This window comes from Bufo gargarizans, chromosome 11 (assembly GCF_014858855.1).
Source record: "Bufo gargarizans isolate SCDJY-AF-19 chromosome 11, ASM1485885v1, whole genome shotgun sequence".
Lineage (NCBI taxonomy): Eukaryota > Metazoa > Chordata > Amphibia > Anura > Bufonidae > Bufo > Bufo gargarizans.
In genome coordinates, this window is record NC_058090.1 from 66,939,442 (window position 1) to 66,960,041 (window position 20,600).

Sequence of the window (20,600 nt, forward strand, 5' to 3'; positions counted from 1 at the left end):
ACGGGGTTGTTATACACTTTATAAGCAGATATGGGAAAGATTTTTCTCTTTACTAAATAACAGCGTGTAAAGAGTCTCTTTAGCGATGCTCATTTAGAGTGCTGCTAAGGAGAGTCCATCTTCAGCGTCCCACTGAGTGCTAGAGACGAGTATGTGGAACATACAGCTCACTCCCCATCCCCTGCCCCCCTATATGTGCCCTCTCTGCCAGAGCTAACCACAGTAATTGCCAATGTAAGTCTCACCACTGCAACCATCTCTGCAGCATTGCCCCTTGGACATCTGATGATGGGTACTGCCCCTACAGAAGAAAAGAAAGTTTAATAAACGTTACATTCATGCCAATTTAGTAAAGGTTACATTCATACCAGTGCCAAATTCACTCCTGCTTAGAACTAACAGATCAAGTGACAATGAAATAGCTGCCCATCCACACAAGAGGTTTTTTCAAACCATTACTTGAGTATTCCACAGGAGTTTTTCGCCAATGGTCAGCTGAATGCCTACAGCATGATCGACCAATCATTTTCCAATGTGTGCTTTTTTTTTTAACCTGGCTCCATGATTGTCCAGTTGGTCCGCCATGTTGTTGGTGGAATAATTTGTACAAACAATCCCACAGACAAGGGATCAACTACATGTATGGCCATCTTAAGTGGGATTGAGGCCAGGCTGACAGTGTGTGTTCATATTGACATTTATATGTTGGGCAAAAAAAATCTGCAGCAATAGGAAGATATTAATTCCTATTCAGACAATAGCCCACATTTACTAATACTGTCTACATGTTAAAGAGGTTGTCCGGGTTCAGAGCTGAACCCGGACATACCCATATTTACACCCAGGCAGCACCCTGATGTTAGCATCAGATTTTTTCATGCTCCGATGCTCTGCGAATGATTGCACAGGGCAAACGATCTTTTATTTACAATAACAAACTGCCGGGTGGAGGCTTCTGCCCAGCAGTGTGTTCGGTGACGTCACAGGCTCCGATTGGAGGGCTTTAGCGCTGCCCTAGCCGTTTTACAGGCTAGGACAGCGCTAAAGCCCGCCCATCAGTGATGTCACCTGGCTCACTGCTGGGCTGAAGGCTCCGCCCGGCAGCCCCGTGGAGAGCCTGGTTTGTCACCGGAACTCCAGAAAATGCCTTTTCTCTGCCTGATTTAGGTCTATTTTTGCTGCAGATTTTTTTTGCCCAACATATAAATGTCAATATGAACACACACTCTCAGCCTGGTCTCAATCCCTCTTAAGATGGTCATACATATAGTTGATCCCTTGTCTGTGGGATTGTTTGTACAAATTGTTCCACCAAAAACAGGGCAGACCAACTGGACAATCATGGAGCCAGGTGTAAAAAAAAAAAAAAAAAAAAAAAAAAAAACCGCACATTACTACACCATTCACCTGATTTGGATGTAAATACCCTCAAATTAAAGCTGACAGTCTGCAGGTAAAGCACATCTTGTTTGTTTCATTTTAAATCTATTGTGGTGGTGTATAGAGCCAAAAATTGTAGAATTGTGTTGATGTCCCAATATTTATGGACCTGACTGTATACCACTTTGTGGCATATTGAAGGCGCAGATTTTGTTGCAAAAGGGTTTTCTGGCAAAATCTGCAACCTTACCCTGCTCACGCCACTTGGCCGGCCCGTCTAATTTATTATTTTCTATGTGAATTATAGAAAAGTGCAGTAAGACCAAGACTTCTACACAATTTCATAAGCATTAATATTATTTAGTTCTAAGGATCTAATCCTTTTTTTAAACTGTCCACTGTTCCCATTGTGAGCACGTTCTGAGGTAGACTATTCCACAGATTTACAGTTTACAGTAAAGAGGCCTTGATGCCTTTTTAGTCTCCATTCGGAGGCAGTGCCCCCTCGTCTTTTGAGCGGATTTTACCTGGAACTTCGCCATATTTTTGTATGGTCAATTTACAGTATTTTTTGCTTTATAAGAAGCAGCCCAGGTTTTAGAGGAATAAGAATAAAAAAGTAAAAATAAGAAAAAAATATTTTCATCAGACCTCATATGAGATCATCGTCAGATCAGACCCCCAAATCGGGACCTCACATCAGACCCCCAAATCGGGACCTCACATCAGAACCCCAAATCGGGACCTCACATCAGGAGCTCGCATCGGGACCTCACATCAGGAGCTCGCATCGGGACCTCACATCAGGAGCTCGCATCGGGACCTCACATCAGGAGCTCGCATCGGGACCTCACATCAGGAGCTCGCATCGGGACCTCACATCAGGAGCTCGCATCGGGACCTCACATCAGGAGCTCGCATCGGGACCTCACATCAGGAGCTCGCATCGGGACCTCACATCAGGAGCTCGCATCGGGACCTCACATCAGGAGCTCGCATCGGGACCTCACATCAGGAGCTCGCATCGGGACCTCACATCAGGAGCTCGCATCGGGACCTCCCATCGGGACCTCGCATCGGGACCTCCCATCGGGACCTCGCATCAGGACCTCGCATCAGGACCTCACATCAGACCCCCATATCAGGATCTCGCCTTGACCATGGGTATAGCTGTTGCCACAAGGAGGCGGACACTAAGAACACAAAGTGTAAGCTCCTCCCTCTTAAGCTATATCCCCTCATGCAGGGACCAAGCTAATCAGTTTAGTGCAAAAGCAGTAGGAAAAGCCAGACAAATTTAAAAAAAAAAAAAAAAAAAAATCACATTATGTGCAAACCGAAAACCACACAGGCCCGAAAAGGCCCATATACAAAAAACTGGACGGGAGCTGTGTCCCCCAATGAGCGGAAGAGAAACAGATTTTATGGTAAATACAAAAATCTAGTTTTATCATCCGTCTCATTGTGGGGACACAGGCTTTGACCATGGGACATTACAGAGCAGTCCCTGGGAGTGGGCTTAACTTCAACCCCCTGCCAATCGGGGAACCGCCGTCTACAAAACTCTACGCCCCAAAGAGGCGTCAGAAGATGCAAAGGAGTGCACTCTGTAAAACTTGGAAAAAGTATGCAAAGACGACCAGGTCGCAGTCTTGCACACCTGAAGGGCCGAAAGCCCCGTGATGCACCGCACAAGAGACCCTCACTGCCTGAGCCGAATGAGCAGTCACCCAGAAGGGCGGGTACCCGGTCATTAACCTGGTACGCTTCCACAATAGCCAAACAAACCCATCTGGAAATTGAAGTCTTTGACGCTGCCAGCCCTCGTCTCAGCCCCTCTGGAATCACGAACAGGGAATCCGTCCGCCTGAAAGATGCCGTCTGGGACAGATAGATACGCACTGCACGCACCAGATCCAGAGTATGGAGAGACTGTTCCCGAGGATGAGACGGGTCCGGACAAAATGAAGGAAGAATAATCTCCTCATTTAGATGGAATGCCAACACCACCTTCGGCAAGAAGGACTGCACAGGGCGAAGGACCACCTTATCCTGAGTTCCGACACTCTATGGATAGAAGTAATTGCAACAAAACAAAAAAACACAACAGGAAGCGCAGCGACACCTGCTGCAAAGGCTCAAACAGAGAAGATTGGAGAGTGTTGAGCACTAGATTAAGATCCCAAGGATCTGATGGAAAGGGGGCGCAATAGGGGTGGGCGATATAGACGATATGCAATATAAACGATATAATTTGTTAAACGATATAAACTAAATCTCTATCGCAGATCGCAGTAGAACATGGCATGCGTCACTCTCGGCACGCACCATGTCCTCCTGAGCCAGCACAGTGGAGAAGGAGAGAGTCCCTCCCTCCCCACTGTGCACGTCTGACGCTGACCACCAATGAGAGCAGACTAGGAGGAGGGGAGGCACTGTTGCCACAGCGCCACCAATGATAGTTAATATGCCTGAATACAAAACGTAGCCTGCATGTGCCAGGCACATCCCTGGCCTCTAATACTACGCGCCATGATCCGCCGCAATTAAACCCTCCGGAACTGAGGGGTTAATCGCAGCTGATCACGGCGCGCAGTATCGGCCAGGCCAGGTATCGGATATGGCCGGCACATGCAGGCTACGTTTTTATTCAGGCATATTAACTATAATCATTGGTGGCGCAGTGGCCACAGCCCCTCCCTTCTAAGTATTATATTAATTGCGCCCCCCCTCCACACGATTAAATCATTGGTGGCAGTGGCCCCAGGGTGGCAGCTTTTGATCAGAGCCCTAGAAGTGTAAAAGCCAGGACGCTACTCAAGCCTGGGGGAGCGATCCCAGCTGGACAGAATGGCTCGCTGAAGCGTTCTGGTATTGAATTGAGCATAGGGAAGAATCTACAGACGAAGAGCGGATAATTTTTCTGGAGGCAAGAACATGTTGGCCTGACAAGTGTCCAGTACCATGTCCAGATAAGTCAACCGCTGTGATAGATAAAGAGAAGACTTCTGCCTGTTCAGGATCCATCCGAAGCGCTCCAGGGTGTCCAGAACAATGTTTAAGCTGTCCGCCGAGGACAGGTACTCCCCAGGTTCCATGGACGCAATGACCGAACTCCGTGACTCCATTCGGAATCTGCGGACGTGAAGGAAACGGTAGCACGCCTTGAGGTCCAGAACGGGACAGAGCGTCCCCTCATTTTTGGAAAACACAAAGAGATTGGAGTAAAACCCCTGAAAACGGTCTTGCGCAGGAACCGGAACAATCACACTTTGCTGCAGCAGTATGTGAATTGCCAAAAAGGCCGGAGTTAACTAAGGCTACTTTCACACTAGCGTTCGGGCGGATCCGTTCTGAACGGATCCGCCCATAATAATGCAGACGGAGGCTCCGTTCAGAACGGATCCGTCTGCATTATATTAGCTAAAAAAAGCTAAGTGTGAAAATAGCCTGGGACGGATCCATCCAGACTTTCAATGTAAAGTCAATGGGGGACGGATCCGCTTGAAGATTGAGCCACATTGTGGCATCTTCAAACGGATCCGTCCCCATTGACTTACATTGTAAGTCTGGACGGATCCGCACGCCTCCGCACGGCCAGGCGGACACCCGAACGCTGCAAGCAGCGTTCAGCTGTCCGCCTGTCCGTGCGGAGGCGAGCGGAGCGGAGGCTGAACGCCGCCAGACTGATGCAGTCTGAGCGGATCCGCCTCCATTCAGACTGCATCAGGGCTGGACGGCTGCGTTCGGGTCCGCTCGTGAGCTCCTTCAAACGGAGCTCACGAACGGAAACCCGAACGCTAGTGTGAAAGCAGCCTAAACCGGAAAAAAAAACGGGACGGAGGGGAGGACTTGAAGTCGCGCTCTGCAATGACCTCCCTCATCCATGCATCTGAGACGTGAGCCAGCCAAACATGCCGAACACATGAAGCCGGCCGCCCACCCGAACGGAGGGCACCGGGAGCTGCCCATCATGCAGCGGAGCCCTTAGGGTTAAAAGACTTGGAGCCCTGTTGACGGGAATGCCAGGAAGGCTGCGGCTTGAAGGAAGGCTTGCGCTTCTGGCCTGCAGCCAACTTATCGGATGCTCCCTTGGGGCCGTAAAAACTCAGAAAGAGACAAAAAAAAAAAGGCTTCCGCTTTTTTGCCTTACGGCCCCCTGTTCTGAGGTAAATGGGTGCTCTTAGCACCTGTAGCGTCCGAAATGATCTCATCCAGGCGCTTACCAAAAAGTCTGCCGCCGGTAAAGGGGAGGTCCGTCAGGGTCCGCTTTTGAAGCATTATCTGACGCCCAGCAGGAGAGCCATAGGTTACGGTGAATAGCCATCAATAGGGCTGACGAGCGGGCCATAAACCTGGCCGCTTCCAAGGATGCTTCACAAATATATGCACTGGCATGCGAGAGAGCTGGAGGGCCACATCTGCAAGTTCCCCCGAGGGGACTCCCGAGTCGAGACCCTGATGTAAATTACTTGCCCACTCTCCCATAGCCTTGCTCACCCATATAGAGGCAAACACCGGCTGCAGCGCTGTACCCACTGCTTCAAAGGCAGATTTTGCAAACGCTTCCAGCTTCTTATGTTTGATATCAGAAAAAGAAGCCCCATCCGCCATCGGCAAGGAAGTATGTTTAGCCAAGCGGGAAACTCAAATCCTCCGGAAAAGGATGTTCAAGCGTTTTGGCAACATGAAATGTTTATCAGGGAAATTCCACTCCTTGGAGAGAGAGGACTCAAACTCCTGGTGGCTGGGGAAACACTTGTGCGAATGACGGGACTTCCTAAAGGAAAAACCTGCGCTGGCAGATGACAGAGCTGGATCCTCAACCTGCATCGTCTCAATAACTGCAGTAATTAAATTGTCCACCATGGAGGATAGTTTGGGCGACTGACCCTCTGGTGAGACAAAATCCTCATCTGACCCTCTTCTCCTCGAAACATGCCTCTTCAACTGAGGACATGTCCGAGTGAGACTCTAGCAGGAGGAGGAGAGGCCAAGGACACGGGAGACACACGCCGACAAACGCCCCAATATATCCACAATAGCTTTGTTGTTATTGGAGACATCCTGCACCGCCCTAGAGAGGGAACATGCCCATTCCGGTTCTTCCGTGGGTTGGGCAGCGGAAAGCAATGAGTCCGGAGCCGAGCCACTTGATGACGGCGCAGCACACGCACATACTGGCCAGGGACAATAAGCCATGGGGGGGACCCTGCATGAATAGGCCGCACAGAAGACGGGGCCTCAATTAACAACGGCCCCGGATGCCCCAGAACTGATGCGCCAACCCGGAAGCAGCACTCAGAGAAGTAAACTCCGCCCCTCCTCTCATGGTGCGCTCCAGAGGACGCCGTCAGCTTGGGATACCGCAGCAGACGTGCAGCGTGTACAAAGAAGGCAGCCCCCCCCCCCCCTTGCTGCAGCAGCGTCCCAGGTAAATTAACCATTTAAAGGAGATTGCTGCCCAAGTCCACACGTGGGGAGGAGGGGATACTGGCCGAGGTACTGGAGGGGGTCCCGGAGGGGGGCACTGGAGGTGGTACTGAAGGGGTTACTGGAGAGAGGGTAGAGGGGAGCACTGCTCCTACTCACCTGTCCGAAATCTTCTGCCCCCCAGGTTCCAGTCGGATCACCACCTTCGGTGTGCGGCCCCTTGGTGAGGGAAGCTACACCGGAAACAGAGGGGACTTTCGCTGGGGCGGCCGTTCTTCCGGAGGGCGGGAACGAGCAGGGGTTTTGGGTGACCCCCTGGTCTCCCATCTCTTGGTTGGGAGTGCAGGCTGTTTAAAAGACTGCCTGAAGCTTCCCCGCTAGAAGAAAAAAAAAAAAAAAAAAAAAGAGAGACAACATTTGTAACTAGCGAGCGCTTTTAAAGTGCACCTTATAAAGCGAAAAATATTGCATATGGCGTATTAAGTTCATGAGCTCCATGACGTCTTTTTTCAAAACTTCTTGTGTGTTGTCAGATTTTTTATGAAAGTGCAATATGCACTGCAGAAAAGACTATTTCTAAACTACTCAAATTCTGGTATATCTCAATGTGTGGAAGGCTACTCTGCTGATGATTAGTTCTACAGAATAGATATCTATCAATGGAAGTCTGACAGGTAATCACTAGATTATTTTTACTGATTCTGCAAATGTACACAATTTAATCTTTCACATTACGAAAGAGTTAAAGGCTATGTACACCTTCGTGGGCAATATTCTTATGATTGCATTTTACGCACTTTGGGCTTAAAATATATATTTTTAATTGGTCTTTATTAAAAATATTGAGCAGTTCTGTCACAAAGGGTTAACTGTTATTCTAGCTGTGCGAATCCTACTTTCACTTTGGGTGGGTCATCTAATAACCCTTATCTCTAAAATTACCTGAGGACATAAACACTTATTTAAGCCACATTCCTATCAGTAACATAAGGATTGAGCGTTAATTGTTTATAAGGTCAGATATTAGAGATAAGGAGCCCATCAGCTCCTTGCCTGAAGGAGCAGAGAGAAAATTCAGATCCTGCTAATAGAGCATCTCAGCTCTAGACAGGGAAAAGGACTCCATATTATAAAACCTTTTATGACCGGGCCCAAAAAGTATTTTTTATTTGTTTGACTACAAAAATAATTTTTGCGATCTTTTTTTCCTTGACACTTAGGACTTTTTGTTAGAATGGTTTTTAGAGGGGTTTTTTTAGGTTTCATTTGGAGGAAAATAAACAGCTCCTGTCTTCTCCTCAGGGTCCATGCTGCTTCTGTCAGCCAGGACCTAAACTGCTCCTGCTAGATTGCAGGAGCTTTAATCTCAGAGCTGATCAGCGCGTGTATATACGTGTTAGATGCACGGGACATGTGCAAATAGCACGTATATAGCCATATGGCAGTCGGGAATGGGTTAATAAAGACCAATAATTATTTATTTTTTTTAGCTCATAATGAATACAATGCACTAATAAAAAATGTCTCCAAAAGGTGTACATGGCCTTTAATGTATCACAACTTTGTTTCTTGAAATGGCTACAACCCTTCATTACCTAAGCCAGGCATACGTGGAACAAAAACTCGATCACCTGCCAAAAATTACCTAATGTGACGAAGAAACAGAACAGACTGTCCACAATAGTATCCATGATTGTTTCCATCTCTGTGTCTGTGATGTCTGGTCTGTTCAACGCTGTATATAAAAAAAAAATAATAATAATTAACTGACATTTCACATAAGACATACTGTACAAGCGGTAAAGACTATAATTTATTAAATAACATTATACGAGCGCAGAAGAGCTATATAAAAGGTATCATAACACATGCTGTCATCAAATCAAGATTTCCGGCATCACTGTAGCTTGTATGTGTGCTCACAAGATAACAAAACAGGAGGATAAGGAGTAATTTGGTCTACTAGGTCAACTAGTCAATATCAAGCTGTGTGATCTTAACAGAACACTACACCTGAACGCAAAAGGAGATTTTTGTATAACTTACCAGTAAAATCTCTTTCTCGGCCATATTCATGGGGGGACACAGGAAACGTGGGTATAGTTATGTCCTCTAGGAGGCATTGACACTAGTAAAAGCTGTTAGCTCCTCCCCTGGCAGCGATACCCCCTGCAGCCTGGAGAGAGAGCTTCAGTTTGTGTACAAGCCGTAGGAGAAGCAAGCCAACCAAAAATGAAAAAACATGGAACACCAACCATGCAAAAAGACCCAACAGGGTTCAAATCAGCAACTGCCACATCTGTGGCCGAACCAACAAACTGGGTGGGTGCTGTGTCCCCCAATGAAGAGCGAGAAAGAGATTTTACTGGTAAGTTATAAAAAATCTCCTTTTCTCGCCCATATTCATTGGGGGACACACGAACCGTGGGACGTCCAAAAGCAGCCCACAGGGAGGGAAAACACCACAGACCCATGAAGCAAGCGTCCCTGCAGGCATCTAAGAAACTGCCGCCTGCAAGACCATGCTGCCCAAGGCAGCGTCCGCCGATGCAGAAGTATGCACCTGGTAAAATTTTGTGAATGTGTATAAGGAGCACAGTGAGGGAAGGACAATTTCCTCGTTGATATGGAAGTCAGTGACCACCTTCGGAAGAAAGGAAGGAACGGGCCGGAGAACTGCTTTATCCTTATGAAGAACCAGGAAGGGTTCTCTACAAGAGAGCACCGCCAACTCGGACACCCGTCTAATGGATGTGATAGCCACAAGATAAAACACCTTCCAGGACAGGAGTCGGAGAGAAATCTCCCACAAGGGCTCAAAGGGGGAAGACTGGAGCTCTGAAAGGACTAAATTCAGATCCCAAGGCGGTAAAGGAGGACGGTACGGAGGAACCGTATGCGCCACTCCCTGAAGAAAGGTCCTTACAGGCCCCAAGGGGGGCCAGAGGGCGCTGGAAAAGGATAGAAAGCACCGACACCTGACCCTTCAAAGAACTAAGGGTCAGACCAAGGACCAACCCTGATTGTAGAAAGGACAGGACCGTGTGGAGAGAAAAACTAAATGGTGGAATATTTTGGCTTTTACAGAAACCCAGGAAGGACCTCCAGGTTCTGTAATAGATCCTAGGTTTCCTGACCTGAATCATAGTGTGGATGACATCCGCCGAAAACCCTCTGCATGTTAGAATGGCGGTTTCAATGGCCATGCCGTCAAACTAAGAGACTTTAAATGCTGGTGGAAGACTGGTCCCTGCGAAAGAAGGTTGTCTCTAAGAGGTAGTGACCAAGGAAAGTCTCCTAGAAGGAGAACGAGGTCAGCGTACCAGGCGCGACGGGGCCAATCCGGGGCAACGAGGATCGTCGGAATGCCCTCCATCCTGATTTTCTGTAGAACCCTGGGTAGGAGGGGGAAGGGTGGAAACACGTAAAGGAGGGAGAACCCTTGCCAAGGGGAGATCAGGGCGTCCACGTCGCAAGCTTCCGGATCCTTTGCACGGGAGAGGAAAGGTGGGAAGTTTCCGATTGAGCCTTGAGGCCATCAGGTCCACGTCGGGGCGACCCCAACGTAGGCAGATCACCTCGAATACCTCCAGGTGGAGGAACCACTCGCCCGGATCTATCGTGGTCCTGCTGAGGAAGTCCACAGTCCAGTTCTCCAGACCCGGGATGTAGATCGATGAAATTGCCGGTACATGGGCCTCCGCCCACTGTAAGATCTTGGCAGATTCCTGCATCACCGCGAGGCTGCGCGTCCCCCCCTGGTGGTTGATGTATGCCACCACCGTGGCGTTGTCCGACTGGACTCTGACAGGGCAACCCTTCAGGAGGTGGGTCCAGTGCCAGAGCGATAGAAGAATCCCCCTGAGCTCCAGTACATTGATCGGGAGCTTGGACTCCGACTGAGACCATGTGCCTTGGACTGTCCTGGGGGAAAACACTCCTCCCCAACCTAGGAGACTGGCGTCGGTGGTGACCATCGTCCAGAATATCGGAAGGAAGGACCTTCCCAGAACTGGAACAGACAGCCACCAACAAAGGGACGACCTCACCTGAGGAGAGAGGCGGGTGGGATAGTCCAGGCTCTCGGAAGATTTGTCCGAGGAGGACAGGATCGCTCTCTGGAACGTGCAAGAGTTTAACTGGGCAAAGGGAATCGCCTCGAAACAGGCGACCATCTTCCCTAACGTTCTCATGCAGAGTCAAATGGACGGAAGTTTACAGTGGAGAAGAACTCTCACGGAGCGGTGTAAGGCCAGTCGCTTGTCCGGAGGAAGGCAAATCTGTGCCGCCTCCGTGTCCAGAAGCATACACAGAAAGACCAATTGTCTGGAGGGGGTCAGAGATGACGTCTGCAGATTGACCAAACACCCGAAACGTGCAAGGGGTTGCAGCGTGATCCGTACGCTGCTCGACGCCTGAGCAAAAGAGGAGGCCTTGATGAGGATTTCGTCCAGATAAGGCATAAGGAAGATGCCTCTGGAACAGAGCAGGGCGAGAAGAGGGGCCAGGATCCTTGTGAAGACCCGAGGTGCAGTTGCCAGTCCGAACGGGATGGCGACAAACTGGTAATGATAGTCTCCTATTGCAAACCTCAGGAAGCGCTGGTGACTCAGAGCGATGGGGACGTGGAGGTATGCGTCCTGGATATCTATGGCTCAAAGGAATTCCCCCTGCTCCAGAGAAGCAATGACGGAACGAAGGGATTTCATACGAAACCGCTAGAGATGGAGGAACTTGTTCAGTAGTTTGAGGTCCAGGATTGGGCGCACCGAGCCCTCCTTTTTGGGGACCACAAAAAGGTTAGAATAGAACCCCCTTGAACCTTTCTGCTGGGGAAACAGGAGAGATGACTCCCCGGTCCAGGAGGGACTGAATGGACTGGGAGAAGGGTCCTGTGTAAGACGGGATTGAAAAAACCTGTCTGGTGAAGGAGACAGGAACTCTATCAGGTATCCCGAGGATACAATCTTGAGTGCCCGCCTGACGTCCTGGAAGAGGAGGAGCCGGCCCCCCACCCTGTTGGTCGGGGGCACACCTTCAGGCTGAGGATTGCTTAGCCACAGGAGGTCAAGCAGCCTGAGGTCTAGGACGCCAAGAGGGCTGTGACCGAAAGGACTTTTTTTGCGTCGATCTTGGGAAGTAAACCCGCCTCCCCCAGCGGAAGAGCTCGCCGCGGGGCGGGAACTACCGAATCGACGAAAGGGCCTGCCACTTGAGGAACCTGACCTAACTTGAGAGGCCTGCTTTGCCCTAGGCTGTGGTAGATGGGGGGTGTTGCCTCCCGTGGCCTCAGAAATAATTTTGTCCAGCCAAGAACCAAAGAGACGGGTGTCCAACGGACTAAAGAACGCTTGGAAGTCGCGTCTGCTGCCCACACCTTCAGCCAAAGCTCGTTGCGTAAGGTGACCGCGAGCGCTGAAGAGCGCGCGATGAGGGCGCCAGCGTCCAAGGACGCCTCGCAGAGGAATTTCCCTGCCTGGATGATGAGCTGCGCCAAGGATCGGAGATCCTGAGCAGGGACCTCAGATACCAAGTCCTGGTCCAGCTGGCTGCCCCATTCAGAGATTGCCTTTGCCACCCAGGCAGCCACTGGCCTAAGGGCTGACCCCGTAGCTGCAAAGAGGGACTTTGTCAAGGAATCCATCCGACGATCTTCAGCGGACATTTGGCTAGCCGTGCCACTAGTGGGTCCACCTTTGGGGGGCATGTCCACGTGGAGATGCAGTCCGCTGGGAAAGGATATAAGATGTCCAGCTTTTTGGGGGCGGAAAAACATATGTCTGGACTATCCCAAGCCTTGGAAACCACCGCCGAAAAATCATTATGGTGAGGAAAAACCCTTGAAGTTTGTTTTGGGCAGAAAAAGTATACCCCCTGTTGGTCAGTGGGGGAAAGGTGTCACGGATGGCAGCAATGAGGCCATCCACGATGGAGGCCAACTTAGAAGGCTGCTCCGTATCCATATCCAAATCCGAATTCTCAACCTCTCCGTCGGACAGCACATCCCCAGAAGAAGAGAAGAAGCTCTGGAGGGTGCATCCGAGGGAGGTGCAGCCTGCGTAGGTGGCGGATTCTCAACTAAGCGACCCACTATAGATAGGGTGGATTGGGAGATTTTAGCAAGGTTTTCCATCGCCTGAGAGAGAGAGAGAGTTCTGGCCCAGTCGGGTAACTCAACTTCCGGAGGGGGAAGACAGCAGTACGGGCTAAATGGGAGGCCCCTGCCTGGGTGTCTGACAAGCAGAGCAGACAGAATCCGGTTGCCCGCAAGGGAATTTAGCCTGACATATAGAGCAGGCATAGTGGACAGCTATTGGCAGCCAAGGTAGAGCACCAGATGGATCAGACATGATGGTAGGGCAATCTGAGGAGAGCAGCACAATTCCTACCAGAGCCAGGAGTAGACACCATCCAGAGGAGGATGTCCCAAGAAGAACTTCCTGAATAGCTGTGGCGGGAAGAGTAAGCCCCGCCCCCTCAGGTCCTGCATATCCCACTCAGATCTGGCGGTGCGTGCGCGCGCAGCTAATTAACCCCCGCAGTGCCAGTATACTATCCCCTCCAGAATGCAGCCAAGGCAGCGCCTGGAACAGGCTGCCGCCCGATGTGAAGCGGATAGAAGCGCAGCTGCTGTGCCGTTTCCTGTCCGATGTGCTCTCCCGCAGCGCAGAGCGCTGAACACTGATAATCACCCCTCCGGTCGGTCAGGGGACCGGAGCGAATGTTTCACTGCCGCCCGATGTGAGGGGGGAGTGAACTTGCAGCCATGTAACTAAGCTGTGGGCCGGTGGGGTACGACGGCCTGGAGCAGGCATCACTTACAGTCCAACCGTCGTCTTCATCCTTCCTTTGTTCCAGCAGGGTCACCCCTTCAGCTACTGGAACCGTGGTGGCAGAAAGCTGGAAGAGGGACTTGGACGGGTGACCCTTCTGCTGGCGGGATGCAGGGGAGCGAGGCTGCCCTGGTCCCCTTGTCTTCTTGGGGAGGTCTTGCCTCCTATTGACACTAGAAAACTGAAGCTCTCTCCAGGCTGGAGGGGGTATAGCTGCCAGGGGAGGAGCTAACAGCTTTTACCAGTGTCAACGCCTCCTAATAACTTTACAGAAGTGTTGCTGGCAAGATTAATCAATATGCATGTAAGAACTGTAGTACTGAAATATCTGTAGAAGACTTCACCCAACTCATAAAATTGTGCCAAGAAGTCATAACTGAATTTACTGACCAAGGAGGTTTCCTATTTTGCAGGATATAGAAATAAATCTACATTTAACCACGTTGTACAGAGCCATACCATATAGTTCCACAGGTGTTTGCCCAGTTTGGGGTTTAAAGGGGTTGGCCAACTTTCTGTAGGTTTTTGGGAACCAATCACCCCCCCCCCCCCCCACCCCTCCCCGACCTCCTACAAAGGAGGTGGAAACCAGCGGTGAGGGGCAGGTAAGTAAGCTACCATTTGTAGGTCTGAACAGGAAGGGGTCTATCCCCTGTTGAGAGAACTCTATCAGAGAAGCTGTCTGAACGCTTAGGGCAATTTCACATTGCATCTTTTGCTGCCAGAATATTGGAGCATGCCTCTTCTTGGCGCAGTGTCCAGCCACTCGCTACTAGAAGACCTTGCCCTTGTCCATTTGCAGTTTAGATCCATTCATTGGGGCTAAGCTGCAAGTTGGTCCGCGGCATTTAAACTGGCACAAACCACAAACACGCGGCATATTTTGCCTTTGCAATATCTGTCAACTGAACAGGTCCTTGCTCTGTAACGGATTGTAATCCCGATGAGTGTTTATAACCACATAGCAGAGGTAGGTGCTACAGAGTGAGCAGCCACACAGCTTCTCTGGACAGGTCAGCCTGCAGTTTGGGTATCAATGGTTTTTTTCATTTAAAACCTATAAGAAAAATTATTTTAAGCCATAATATGTGCAAAGCAATAATACAAAAATGCACTCTAGCCTTTAAGGACATATTACAAAAAGAGCTGCTGTAAAGAGTGGCTATTCCTCTGAAAAAACATAACACCTGCCCGTCCAGTTTACTTTAATAGCACTGCCTACTTCCCCGGCTGGACAGCTCTTTCTATGGGGACCTGGGCGCATGTGTAGCTTACCTCTATAAGAAACAAGCTCCTTATTCTGGTTGCACAGCACAATCATGTCATCCTCTAATGTAATAAAATTCAAGTACTGATCAAAAACCTGAAAGAAAGGAAAATTGTTTCTACAACCGATTAACAAAACTTCTAGGACAGATGCATCAAGGAAAGTTAGCTTAGTTGCCACCTTTTATTTTCCAAATGAACTCTGAAAAATGAAAGGTGGAATCTGATTGGTTGCCATGTTCTACTTTACACCAGTTTTCATAAATCCCCCCACAGGAGTTTAAAAGCTCACTAAAATGACAGTAGAGATCTGTTAAAGGCCGCTTTCACACGAGCGTATTGAGATCCATCAGTATTCAGGATTTCCATGCGTATTTCTTCCTTCCTTCATTATTTATGAACTGCACAGACTGTAATAAGTGTATTTGGAAACAAATCCGCACAAAACTCAGACATGCTGCAGATTTCAAATACTGACGGAAATTATACCCTCATGTGAATAGCTCTATTAATTAACATGAGCAGCAGGTTCCAGGACATAACATCCTGACCATATATACGCATTGCAAATACGCTTGTGTGAAAGCGGCCAAAGTCTTTTAAGTCAGAATTCCAATTTGAACTGATGTAAGTCAGTAAGTAAGATCAAAACGCAGAACGACAAGGATAAGAAAAATATGCGCATTTAACGCTTTGGATACATGAGGTTTTTTCATTTTGGCATTTTCATTTTTCTTCCCTATCTTCCTGGACCCATAACTTTTTTTATTTTTCCGTTCACAGATCCATATAAGGGCTTGATTTTTACTTGTACTTTCTAATGCCACCATTGAATATGGCATACAATGTAGTAGGAAGCTGGAAATTCCAAATGGGGTGAAATTGGAAAAAAAAAACGCAATTCCTCCAGCATTTTATCGGTTTTGTCCCCATGGCGTTCCCTTTGCGGCAAAACTGACCTGTGCCCTTCATTCTGTGGGTCAGTAAGATTACAATGATACCACAAATGTATAGGATTTATATGTCTTAATACGGTAAATATAAATGAAAACTTATATGGAAAAATTAACGGAATCCATAACGCAATTCTGCTTTTACCACCAAACAAAGCATGAACAAATTTCATAACATGAAATTCACTCATCTCTAGTCATCACCATATTCTGACCGCCATAACTTTTTTAGTTACATGTGTATGTCTACTGAGCTGCGTGGGGGATAATTTTTTTGCGGGATGATCTGTAGTTTTTATTGATACTTTAGGGTGTGTGTGTGGCTTTTTCATCACCATTTATAAAAAAAAAATTGGATAAGAGAAGCGATGAAAAAAAAAAAAAAAAAAAAAAAAAAAAAAAAAAAGGGGGAAATCTGCCATTTTGATACTTTTTTCCCGTTACGCCATTCGCTGTATTGGAAAAATATTTGCCGTAATTAAACAGGGATCACGTGCTTCTGAAGTTTTCACTGTTTAGATGTTGTGATCACAAATCACACATCTAAAGGCTGTAATGACCACGATCAGCATGATTGCTGGTCGTGGTCATTAGCTGCGGGTCTCTGCTCTTTGAAACAGAAGAGACCCGCCGGACACTGCGCCTGTGAGCGGGCGAGCACTTTGTTCACACATCACTCCTGTGCCGTACATGTACAAACGCTGGTAGAGAAAGGGTTAAGTGACTGTGGGGGTCATTTATCAAACAGAAATACACCTAAATTAAGCGTATTTCTGGTACTACTGCAATCTGCGACTTCTCCATTCTCACACCAGGTCTAAAAAAGTAGACATGGTGTGGGCTGGGAAGCGGACAGTCCGGCAGACCTGTCTCATTCATAATTTTCTACGACTGTTTTAGGGGCCAGTGCCTCTTCCTAACTCTTGCGGATCCAATGCCAGGTATAGGGGTTGTTAAGTGTCTAAAACGCTGGTCTTAATAAATGTGCCCCTATGTTTGTAGTAAGAGACAAGGAAAAAAAATACTATACATATGGAACACCGCTACAATATCTGCAAAAAAAATGACATATCTAATGTTTAACTAAGAGAAACTTCTAGGCATAAAGACAGCTGGGCATGTACATACAGTAGAAAATGCTAAATTGTGTGCCACATACACAAAGGTGTTAAAAACCTGTGTTGAAAAGTACATTAAAATGTATGTAAATTACAAAAGTTTTTTTAAATAATTTTCTTGACATTAACATATAGAGCGACAGGTGTAAAAAAATTTAATGGCCGCATTTTATTCATTTAGTTTTTACATACAGTACAGACCAAAAGTTTGGACACACCTTCTCATTCAAAGAGTTTTCTTTATTTTTCATGACTATGAAAATTGTAGATTCACACTGAAGGCATCAAAACTATGAATTAACACATGTGGAATTATATACATAACAAAAAAGTGTGAAACAACTGAAAATATGTCATATTCTAGGTTCTTCAAAGTAGCCACCTTTTGCTTTGATTACTGCTTTGCACACTTGGCATTCTCTTGATGAGCTTCAAGAGGTAGTCACCTGAAATGGTCTTCCAACAGTCTTGAAGGAGTTCCCAGAGATGCTTAGCACTTGTTGGCCCTTTTGCCTTCACTCTGCGGTCCAGCTCACCCCAAACCATCTTGATTGGGTTCAGGTCCGGTGACTGTGGAGGCCAGGTCATCTGGCGCAGCACCCCATCACTCTCCTTCATGGTCAAATAGCCCTTACACAGCCTGGAGGTGTGTTTGGGGTCATTGTCCTGTTGAAAAAATAAATGATGATCCAACTAAACGCAAACCGGATGGAATAGCATGCCGCTGCAAGATGCTGTGGTAGCCATGCTGGTTCAGTATGCCTTCAATTTTGAATACATCCCCAACAGTGTAACCAGCAAAGCACCCTCACACCATCACACCTCCTCCTCCATGCTTCACGGTAGGAACCAGGCATGTAGAGTCCATCCGTTCACCTTTTCTGCGTCGCACAAAGACACGGTGGTTGGAACCAAAGATCTCAAATTTGGACTCATCAGACCAAAGCACAGATTTCCACTGGTCTAATGTCCAGTCCTTGTGTTCTTTAGCCCAAACAAGTCTCTTCTGCTTGTTGCCTGTCCTTAGCAGTGGTTTCCTAGCAGATATTCTACTATGAAGGCCTGATTCACAGTTGTTCTAGAGATGTGTTTGCTGCTAGAACTCTGTGTGGCATTGACCTGGTCTCTAATCTGAGCTGCTGTTAACCTGCGATTTCTGAGGCTGGTAACTCGGATGAACTTATCCTCCGCAGCAGAGGTGACTCTTGGTCTTCCTTTCCTGGGGCGGTCCGCATGTGAGCCAGTTTCTTTGTAGCGCTTGATGGTTTTTGTGACTGCACTTGGGGACACTTTCAAAGTTTTCCCAATTTCTCGGACCGACTGAAATTAATTTCTTAAAGTAATGATGGCCACTCGTTTTTCTTTATTTAGCTGCTTTTTTCTTGCCATAAAACAAATTCTAACAGTCTATTCAGCAGGACTATCAGCTGTGTATCCACCTGACTTCTCCACAATGCAGTTGATGGTCCCAACCCCATTTATAAGACAAGAAATCCCACTTATTAAACCTGACAGGGTACACCTGTGAAGTGAAAACCATTTCAGGTGACTACCTCTTGAAGCTCATCAAGAGAATGCCAAGAGTGTGCAAAGCAGTAATCAAAGCAAAAGGTGGCTACTTTGAAGAACCTAGAATATGACATATTTTCAGTTGTTTCACACTTTTTTGTTATGTATATAATTCCACATGTGTTAATTCATAGTTTTGATGCCTTCAGTGTGAATCTACAATTTTCATAGTCATGAAAATAAAGAAAACTCTTTGAATGAGAAGGTGTGTCCAAACTTTTGGTCTGTACTGTATATAAATCCACATACCGTTGCTCTGAACAACCTTTCTAAGTGAGATCTACAAGGTAACATCATGGGAGTCGGCAGCCCTACTTCACCGACTCATGAGCTTTTCATAGGGACAAACTTCCAAATAACACCAGAACAAGGCATTTATAACAAGAACTCACTGTTGTTCAGCAGTAAGTGTCAGACTTCCTACAAGATGTGCACACACATTTCTACATTTCAACAATAAGACAGAATTAGTAAATGTGCCCCAGTGTACATAGTGGATTCCTCTCCTGTTAAGGGCTGCACAAAGAGGTAACATGGAAACAATGTTATGAACTTCTACCATTCTTCATTAGATACCAACCATACCTTTGAGACATGAGCTACTGTGTTGGCAGTAAGTGCTGCACTCGCAATGTCTTCTAGTTTACTTCGGGATATTGCAGAAATAAAATTTAAATAGTAAGACTCATATAATTGTGTCCTTAGATCCTGTGGGAAAAAAAGGAAAAGAATAAGATTTTGACAATGGATTGATCGAAATCACAAAATATTAGATTAAAATGTTGTTGATCACAAAAATACAGGGTTTAGTAGAGAGACTACAGAAACTAGTGAAAGCTTGCATCCATTTCTTCTACTAATGTGCAGGAAGGGATTGTCCATATACTATATTATATACACCTTCTGTTCTGCTGCTCTATGCCTTTAGATGGAGTTGGCCCGATGTGGATTTTAATATTAAGAAGTCCCCTAAAGGGACAAAATAGAGGGTTACTCTACAAAAGTGGCTCCCACCCTGGTGGACTCCGGTTGTCCATGTGTTACATAGTCATCCATTCATATAATTACATGTGTTCCACAGCTCTGTTTACAAATGATATAAAACATATGTACACTAGCTGCCCGATATCAAGCCCTGTGCAGTTTTTCAAATTACACCTCTTAAGATAAATTCCTTTTTCACATTGTGACTCCCCAGAAAAACCATCTTCTCACAAAGAAGACCTTGGGTATGGCTGTTCCCACTAGGAGGCGACACTAAGAGGAAAAAGTGATAGCCCCTCCTGCAGACACTGAGCTACTGCAACATGTACACAAACAGGAGGAGCAGTCAGGAGAAGCCAACAGAAAGTAGACTGTAAAACCAGACAGAACCATAAACAGGTTGGACCCATCGATAAACAACCATTAAATTTACTGGGTAGGAGCCGTGTCCCCCAATACACTTATCAAGAAATGCATTTTACAGGCGAGTCACAAAAAAAAAAAATCAAATTTTTTTCACTCATTTTATTAGGGAACACAGAATGAAAAAACTAAACCCAAATGGTAATGCTGGCTGCAGAATCCAGCAACTGGAATGCATCTAAAGATGTCAAAGGCAACCTCCTATAAAATCAGAAGGCGGCCACACACTGGCCTGGCACTACGGCGCCCCAGCGAGGGTAAACATGGCCATACGCATTAGTCTAAAGTTAATCAAAACAGGCAATTTCAACTAAAACAAACAAACAAATTTCATCCGATGAATGTTTAACAACGAACAAGCATTTTAGCTGACCGATGAGAGACCATTATCATTTGACAACAAGTCGGCCATGTTTAATGTTTTCACCAGATAGTCGGACAAAAGATCTTTTGTTCAAAGAAAGATAGTTTGTGAACAAAAGATCTTTTTTTGAAAGAACGTTCCCAGAAAGATATCTTGACCATTACTCAGTTTCATTGAACAAGTAAATATAGTTAGAACAACTGTATAACTTACCAGTAAAATCTCTTTCTCGCTCTTCATTGGGGGACACAGAGACTGTGGGTATAGTTATGTCCTA

General features: G+C 47.0%; 1 protein-coding gene across 2 annotated transcripts in view; it reads right to left on the reverse strand.

Annotated features, from left to right (window-relative positions):
- Positions 1 to 20,600, reverse strand: part of SCFD1 (sec1 family domain containing 1) — a 173,304-nt gene that overhangs the window by 145,070 nt on the left and 7,634 nt on the right. For both annotated transcript variants that reach the window (XM_044271921.1, XM_044271923.1), the window contains exons 5-8: positions 19,138 to 19,260; positions 14,922 to 15,009; positions 8,459 to 8,548; positions 246 to 301 (exon numbers count right to left, since the gene is read on the reverse strand). In XM_044271921.1, the coding sequence (XP_044127856.1) occupies positions 246 to 301; positions 8,459 to 8,548; positions 14,922 to 15,009; positions 19,138 to 19,260 (357 nt within the window). The remainder of the gene's footprint in view (positions 1 to 245; positions 302 to 8,458; positions 8,549 to 14,921; positions 15,010 to 19,137; positions 19,261 to 20,600) is intronic.